Source organism: Brachyistius frenatus, unplaced genomic scaffold (assembly GCF_029030835.1).
Source record: "Brachyistius frenatus isolate BFR_SWC_R1_liver_20210118 unplaced genomic scaffold, ASM2903083v1 Contig_21, whole genome shotgun sequence".
NCBI lineage: Eukaryota > Metazoa > Chordata > Actinopteri > Embiotocidae > Brachyistius > Brachyistius frenatus.
The window spans coordinates 5,206,337-5,214,668 of record NW_027210620.1 but is presented as its reverse complement, the minus strand read 5'-3'; the positions used below and the strand labels follow the sequence as shown (position 1 = coordinate 5,214,668).

Genomic DNA, 8,332 nt, shown 5'->3' with positions numbered 1-8,332 from the left:
TTGAGTTCACAACCGGTCAGTGAAAAGGCCTGTCTGCGCATTGCATATACAGTAGATTTAAAATGTAGATTTCATTTGAAATTGATCCTTTGCTCATCAATATACATTCTGTAACCCAAAATCACAATGTGAAAACATGTCTTTAGAAATTCCTGCATGTTTAGTAAAAATTTAAAACTGAAATTTCTTGCATACAAAAAATATTCAGATCTTTAGTAGAAGTCTTTTACAGCTTCGAGTCTTTGCTAAGTCTCTACAAGCTTTAAACACCTGGATTTGGGCAGTTTGTATTATTCTTCCTGGCAAATCCCCATTCAGATTGGCGTTTTGCCCAAAGAGTTCATGCTCTCTTATCTTTTAAAAGCAGCTGCCATGACCTTTGAATACTCATCTCTGTTCGAGGTCCTGTTGGGTTCTTGGTCCACTTCATGCCCGAGGCTACGTTTGCTTGGTTACTCGGTTTAGCTGGACGGCCAATGCTGTGAAGGATCGTGGTGGTTCCCGAATGTCTTCCAAATTCCCAATTATTGATCTTTTTGAGCAGCGTTCCTATTGTACTCCTGGGAACATTTTGACTTTTAAATATGGTTTCATTCCCGTGCTGGGATGTATGCTGTGTGATGATTTTTTTTGTTGGCTGTCTCCAGAGATGTTGGAGTTCCTTGGACCTCATGGCTTGTTTTTTTTTTCCTGACATAACAAAAAAAAAATTTTAAAAACACGTTTTCACTTTGTCATTATGGCTTATTGAGAGGAGATAAAAATAATTTTTTATTTTTTTATTTTATTAAATCTGCACAAAACACAACACAGTGTGAAAGAAATCTAAGGCCATAAAACTTTCTGAAGGAACTGCAAGTATTCAAATGAACCAAATTCAGACTCAACTATTGTGATTGGCATTGTCAACGTATGGCAATATAAGCAGGCTTATTCACTTATTAAACTAATTTTACATCTGCAAACTTTGTCGATTTGGAGCCGAGCACTCAGAATTTTCCTACAAAATTTAATCTGGATTATCAGCGCTGTAACGAGTAATTGAAGACAAGGCAAGGATCGTCATGACCAAGCACATCACTCTTGATGGACAATGTTTTATTTGCCTACGGACAACCGGACACAGAGTATATTTTGGAATATGAATGGATGGATGCATTTGGTAAGTATGGAAGAAAGAAAGAAAACTCTATTTTAGCAGTTTTTAAAGGGTTGGGGAGATAAAAGGCGTGTACTGATTCTGAAATTTTTTAATTCAAGTAATTTATGTGTTTTTATATATCCTGTACATACCAAATGTCAATAATAAGCTCTGCTGAATATTAAAACAATTTTGTTACTTGGTGTGGACCTTATTTTTTTTGTTTATCACTTAAAAAATGCTTCTCAAAAAAATGTGGTCTTTGACTCAATTCATGCAAAATATGTGATTGCAGCATTAACAGCCTTGATGCCTTTGATAAACAGACCGATGTTAAATACTCCACTGCCATCAGTCTGGCACACATATGGAGAGAGGAGATGTTCAAGACTGTTCTTCACTTGCAAGACAACCCGTCTATTGGACAGAATTGTTTGTTCTTGCATTAAAACCAAAATAGTTTGCTCATCAAGAAATGAGTAAGTCCACGTTGTGACATTAACTGCTGTGGCACATGATGTCTTCTGGTTGGTTCAGTGATAACTTTTGAATTCAGCTGGCAGATCGCTGTCCAGCTTGCAGATCACCTTGTAGATTGCTTTCTTCCAGGACGGGTCACGGTCCTTGCCCACGGAAATGGCAATGTAAAACTCTCTCAGAGTAATCTCAGCAACTTCCAGGAACCTCTCGGGGACCTGTGAATACATGTTAAGAGATTTGGGGAAAGAAATCATAAAGACCATGCTGTTCACTTAATCTGTGTCTCTGATAGAAAGGGGAAGGAGTGTCTGTAGGTTGGCATTACATTACAGTGGATATAAAAGATCTGCACACCCCCTGTCAAGAAGAGAGAAAAATACATTGTCGAAACTTTTTCCACCCTCGTTGTGAAATTGCTGCCTACACAAAGGGGGACGTGAACATATGTTAAATAGTACTCAGTGTACACCTACCATCAATTAAAGTGACTCCGACTCCAAATAATGTTCAGCTGTTCCTACGATTATCCTGAAAACTTCTCGGTCGCCCCCCTTCTGCAGCGGCAGTCACTTTTTTTCAGAGAGCTCTCAAAGCATGAACAAAGACCGTGTCGTTGAAAGGTATTGATCAACGGGTATAAAAGAATTTCAAAGGCAATATGTACATATGTGCATACACCTTGGAATACAGCAAAGACAATTGTTAACAAGTGGTCAAATACGTCACAAGAGTGAAGCTCTCAGCTGTGGTGCTGTTAAACGTGAGAACTTATTCACTGGGAACCAGCGACTACCGATTCACGCTGTGATTCCAACTGGCTAGCTCCGGGGCTAACTGTTATCTGCCAGCTGTATTTACACTACCTCATTGTAAATACTAAATATCAATATAGGATGCAGCGTGGCGATTACAAAATCATGAAACATGGAATCCCCAATGCTTTAGTCTGTCGTGTTTTGCCTGACTTGGATTTTCAGCCACATTCATTACAGAGCGAAGAAATGCAGCAGGGAAATGCCAAGGGTGCCGCTATTGGTGATAAAGTTTATAATTCTGAATTTCTTTTCTTCTAAATGCTTTCTGAGATGTATTCGCCGCCTTTGTATTCATTGCAATTTCACAATAAAGGTAGAAAAAGTTGTGACAACTTACCTTTATTTCCATTTTTTTTTTACATTGCGAAAACGTACCAATACTAAAGGAGGTGTTTAGAGTTTTCATATCAACATACTGTAGACTTTACTTTAAATCTGGCCTGGAAAAATCAAGGTAAGTAACAAAGCGATAGTTTATTATTTAAGGAAAAAATATTAAATGATATTGGAGAAATGCAATTAAATACAGTAAAAAAAACTGTTTTTACCTTCATCTGCTTGTATTTTGAATGTAAACCTTGTGAACCCCCTAAATGATTGATCATATTATTGAATTGGAGCAATAGGAAGCCAGTAAGCAGTGTTATACTTACTACTGCTTTACAATACACATTTGTCCCGTCTACTGGTGTCTGGTTAGACAATATGGCCTGGTGTTGTTTTTAATGTAATGTCTTATTTTATAATGGTAGTCTCTGCCCTTTCCTAAAAAAAACAAAATTAGCAATAGTGGCCTAAAATGTAAATTGGTCAGTCTACATTTAAATCAAACAAACAATCTAAAGTGTCATCAATGATTGCCCCGCATTTTCATTCAATTTTAGTGACCTGTTTCCTTTCCACCGTTTTGGTCAAAAGTATTTACACAAATATTAATACGAAATTTTGCGACTACATTTGTGCTCTCTAGTATGAACACAATGTATTTTGGATTTTCTGTGTGCCACAATCTAAAGTTTGAACAAAGAATATGTCGACATTTAAAGGATATTTTTCCTTTAACCTCGCGGCAAATTTGGATTACAACTATTTTCAGTGCCCGAATCGGCCCGATGATATTATATATCTGTCAACAACTCAAATTGGTGGGTGAACATTTCTAATGAACTGCAGGTCCGTTGTACTGTATTGCATTTTCATGTACGGTTTTGTGCGTGTGGGGGGTCCTATCCAGCTTTATTGAAGACATTTTCAGTTCTATAAATGTCCTCAAAAAGGGAGCAACGTCCTTGATGCTCACCAGCCTTCTTTTTTTTTTTTTTTTTTTTGCCATCAACAGGTGACCACATCCCGAGCATGATCCTTTACAGATAACTTACTGGTTTACAGGTTTTCGACAAAGATGGCAAAGACTGAATCAAAAAATGGCTCTTTGCAGGTTCACTCGCGTTCATTGACTGCATGAGGTGCAATTACGTCATGAAAAGCACTTCTTGAGCACAAACCTTGGACCCATACTGTCTGTTGGCTGTGGCATACTCTCAGTCCTTCACCCCCTTTCATGATCTCCATCTGCTCTTTATTCCTCCTGCCTTGCTTTTTTTTTTGTCTCCTTGAAGCAGGATTGTAGGTTCAATGCCTCCGCTCCTCATCAGGAAACAAAAAAGACATACTTATCTGCAAAATAACTAACTTCCCTTTTGGTTTTAAATGTTTATTGATTTTGTAATTTTTTTTTTTTCTGATGTCCTGGAATACTCAGTCTAATCCTGTAATAATTTCTATTTTGACTTTTAACTAAATTCTTGCCCAAATTATTTTAAAAGTGATCTCTAATATGCCATTAATTAGAATTTTGAGGGGGAAAAAATGAATTTAATAAAGAAAGTGATTTTATCTAATTGACTCAACTTTTTAAACCAAGTAAACACTGAGAAGAATATACATATTTGTTCACTTCAATACTTATATTGTTCATCTCAGTAGAAATAGAAACTGCTATTTAAGAAAATTGTGAAATAATTTAATCGTATGCTTTTACACTAAACAGTAAGAGCAGGCCTTATCACATGTACTGATAATCTTTGTTCATAAGGCTGTTGTTTACTCTGTAAATTACAAACTAATAAACATCAGTTAGCTTTTCATACTGTAAATATTCTGAGATTATAAATCAGATTAAGTCCTCTGACTTTTTTCTTTCTCTCAGACTCATCTTCGATAACTCTCGTCACTGTGGTAAAGGTCAATGTGCATATTAGCACGTCAACATAGACACTATTTAACTTAGTTGTGAATTTACAGATAAAGCAAAACATTTTAATTACAGTGGCTTTCTGAATGAACACTGTATCTGTTCTTGTCTGTTAACATCTCATGGCCTTTTGATAAAATCACATTAATACAGCGAAGCGGTAATAACTTGTGGCTGTCTTTGTGACGTTATAGATGACCTAATCCTTAACATATGACCCATTGTCTCTCTCATTTGATCTGTCACTGCATACAACTATTTATTAAAGCAGAATAACAAAAAACTAAACAAACAGCGTGTCTGTGCAGTAAACAGGTAACTCTTTTGTTCACAACCAGGTTGAAAAGTAGAATCCTCCACACTATGTATGTGTTTGTCTCTAATCATTACGCGAATTGTTCTCGGAAACGCCTTCCCTGACTTCCCCCTTTGGGAATGTGCTGGTTTCTTTTTTGTTTTGAATAAATTTCAGTAGGTCCAAGTTTCATATAATTTGTACCGTCACAGGTCATGTTGTAATGTAATTAAATTCACATATTAAAAAAGTTGAATAAACATGTTTAAATGTAAAATATAACTAAAAGATTAGATACATTTTAGATACGACCTAGCTTTTTACCTCTGTAATAACTAACAATAACTAACGTAAATCAATAAAGTAACTTACTATCACGTGTATAATAAAACCTACAAAATAATGAGCACTTACAGAAATGTCATAAAGCCACTGTCCTTTATAGCTTTATTATAAAATCAGTGACATCAACTAGAAGAGAGGCAGATGTAGTGAATATGACAAAGTAAAAAAAAAAATCATTTTAAGCTTCGAGACTGTTTAGAAATTCTAGACGACACGAACAAATAGAAGAAAAGTAAATCGTGTGTTGAGACTGCACGTTATCAAAACTGTGACAATCCCATGACCTCGCTGAAAAGCACCAAACGTGAAAAACATCAGGATCCCTGCTCCCAAACCGACTGCAAGTCATTTTCAGGAGGCAACCGCCCAGTATTTAGTATGTTCAGCGTAGAGCAGTACGAGTCATCAGTTCACTCCTCACCTGGAAGTCGTTGGCTTTGTTGTAGTGCACGTTGAGAGCTCTGAAAAGTTCCGATTCTCTCCCCACAGTCAGACCCCTCGCGTCGGCCACTCCCTCCATTAGAGCATGTCGGGCGAACTTCTCCATCTGGATGTAGTAAAACTCTCTGAAGTTACTGAACCACTTGATGAGCTGGGAGGTGATGCAGCGGGTGAACTGAGGACCAAACACAAGGCGGGTGAGTGAGCTGCTGAAATGTCGCGATGATTCAAGTCTCTGTTGTGTGAGAAGCTGCCGAGCATGTTTTTATTGTGCACATTTTGATATGTTAAGCGAAATATGAATAAACTTTATTTTATCATGTATTGCGTGTTACACTTTTTTGCGTTTTACAGAAAATCTATTTTTAAGATGATATAATGTTGTTAGTGTCGATGTGATTTCAAGATTATAATGCTGACAGACATATGTGTTGAAAACAAACTGTAATTAAAAATAGATTTTGGGTTTGAGATCTCCCAGAAATAGAAAGATATTCTATTGCTACCATATTCCACAAAATGATTTCCAATATTGCGATCCACAATAGATTCATTATGTTATATTCTTAATATATTACAATGACACGTGTGCAATAAGCTCGTGCTCAATCTCTGAAGTATTTTCTCACCTGCACATCGTGGAAACACGTCTTCAGTACCAGTGAGCTCGGGTAGCGAGAGTAGAAGAACATGAGCTTTGCTTTCTTCAGATGGTTTGTGGTCAGACCTTCCTGAAATACACCGGTGTTAAGGACAAAACACACACATCCGCGACAAGAACAAAACACTTTGACTTCTCTTTGTTAATGAGGCCGCAGACATTTTCTCCCAAAGAAATCATTACAAGTCGAGGCCAAAGACGGGACCGCCAGGATCGGAGTCTGGAAAGGACTCTTAAAAAGAGGCAGACTTGTTGTTGATAACCGGACTTATTTATAGCACATAAACAGTTGTTGTTTGAACCTCAAACAAGCAGAGGTCAAATGATTGTATGACTGGGATCTAAAAGTCAGCGGCTTCAGAATAGTCAAAGGAATATTGGAGGTTCACTGCCACTGCTGATTTAAAGCCGCATCAGTATTAGAAACTTCTGAAGGATACATTCAGCATGTACAGGTTGTTTTTCACCAGGCTATCAGACTCAATCTTCACATGAGGGAGACACAGGCTTTCCAAAAGCATCGGATCCACCGATACCGCATGAATCTGTGGGCTCCTCACACATCTGGAGTTGACCTTCGATCTGACTTTGACCGAACTCCAGTGCGTGTCGAACGTCTCGATCTTTGATCGGCCGGCTTCAGAGCGTCCGTCCTGCAAACACGCGAGAGCACGTTGATGACCGGCGCCGCGGTTCTTCTCCGATCCCCGATCGCCACGCGGAGCCGAGTCGTGGCTGAAGGGGATTGAAGATTTGGGATGTTGAGCCGTGGAGCCGGACTGAAGGACAAACTGGTTTGATCTTTCCAGCTCGGGCTTTTGTACGACCAGAGACAGAGCTTCGGTTTGAACGTCTGAGGCTCGCACCTCCGCAGTCCCACAACAAGAAAGTCTTAATCTATTATCTCCACACACTGATGGCTGAAGAGGCGTTTCAGTCTCTGCGTGCCCCGAGTCATTCGCTGATGTCTGTAAAAGCGGCACGCTTTTGAAAATAGAGTCAACGCTCCTGCTGACGGCTCTGGACAGTTCGTACTTTAAAACGTCCGCCATTAGCTTTATCCGCTCCGGTTTGGACTGAAAGTAGTTCATCAGCTTCACCTTCTTCCATCCTTGATATTTTCTACTCGAGCTTCCCTCAAACTCGCTGTGCGAATCCGTACACGTTTCGCTCTGCGATGTTTCTGGAGAACTGTCCCAAGAGGGATCTTTCTCTTCTTTACTGCTGTCTTCAGATACGCCGTCAACGTGAGTGAGCCTCGCTCCGACCGGCCCGAGGTGCCGGTGCCGTCCCTCGAGCTGCTTCCCCGTCGCCCGGCTCCGACTCGTGCCGCCGCATCCGCTTCTTCTTTCCGTGTGTTTTGGATTTAAAGGCAGCTCTTGAATCGCCTCGCCCGCCCGCGCGCGGCCGGCCTCCTCCCGCGGATCTGCCGTCACGCCCGCCCAGCACATACCGGGAGGGCCGCTCATGCCTTTGATGATATTCTCCACTCTGGCGCGCTTCGCTCGATGGCCGCTGGTGAGGTTCCAGTCGTGGTGGTGGCCGCAGGAAGCGGGAGACGGGTTTAAAGTCACGGGAACACCTGAGGCGTCCGAATCCGTTGGCGTGGGGTCGGGTTCAAATGAGGAGAGATGCTCCGGAGTGCAGACGTTGAGGTAAGCGCTGCTGGAAGAGGACACGCCGTGGCTCCACACGCTTTGATTCATGCTTGTTCGATTTTTTGTTGTTGTTGTTGTTGTTGAAAAAGACAGCAGTGGAAAAAAAATACTATCATTATTATGTCACACAGGTGTTGTATCATTTTTTTTTTTTTTTTTTTAAATCAGTCATGTCACAGTTGAAATAAAAACATTGATGCTCTAAATTGCTGTAGAAATATAATTTGGGAATCGAGTATTTT

At 39.8% G+C, this 8,332-nt stretch overlaps 1 protein-coding gene across 1 annotated transcript; it reads right to left on the bottom strand.

Moving 5' to 3' along the window:
* Positions 1-1,077: 1,077 nt before the first annotated feature.
* On the bottom strand, positions 1,078-8,138 carry LOC138619874 (prospero homeobox protein 1-like). The gene is made up of 4 exons (XM_069696684.1): positions 6,873-8,138; positions 6,401-6,502; positions 5,752-5,946; positions 1,078-1,836 (listed from the first exon to the last, which is right to left on the bottom strand). Exons 1-4 carry the CDS (start codon positions 8,136-8,138, stop codon positions 1,675-1,677), a joined length of 1,725 nt encoding a protein of 574 aa, XP_069552785.1. The 3' UTR covers positions 1,078-1,674.
* Between the last annotated feature and the right edge of the window lie 194 nt (positions 8,139-8,332).

What these genes read in the sequence shown, in the direction of transcription:
- LOC138619874 (XM_069696684.1), bottom strand. Translation starts at nt 8,138, where the DNA reads ATGAATCAAAGCGTGTGGAGCCACGGCGTGTCCTCTTCCAGCAGCGCT. An exon ending in CGTGTTTCCACGATGTGCAG is followed by an intron (nt 5,947 to 6,400) that starts GTGAGAAAATAC and finishes TTTGGTCCTCAG; the next exon opens with TTCACCCGCTGCATCACCTC. An exon ending in ACAAAGCCAACGACTTCCAG is followed by an intron (nt 1,837 to 5,751) that starts GTGAGGAGTGAA and finishes ATGTATTCACAG; the next exon opens with GTCCCCGAGAGGTTCCTGGA.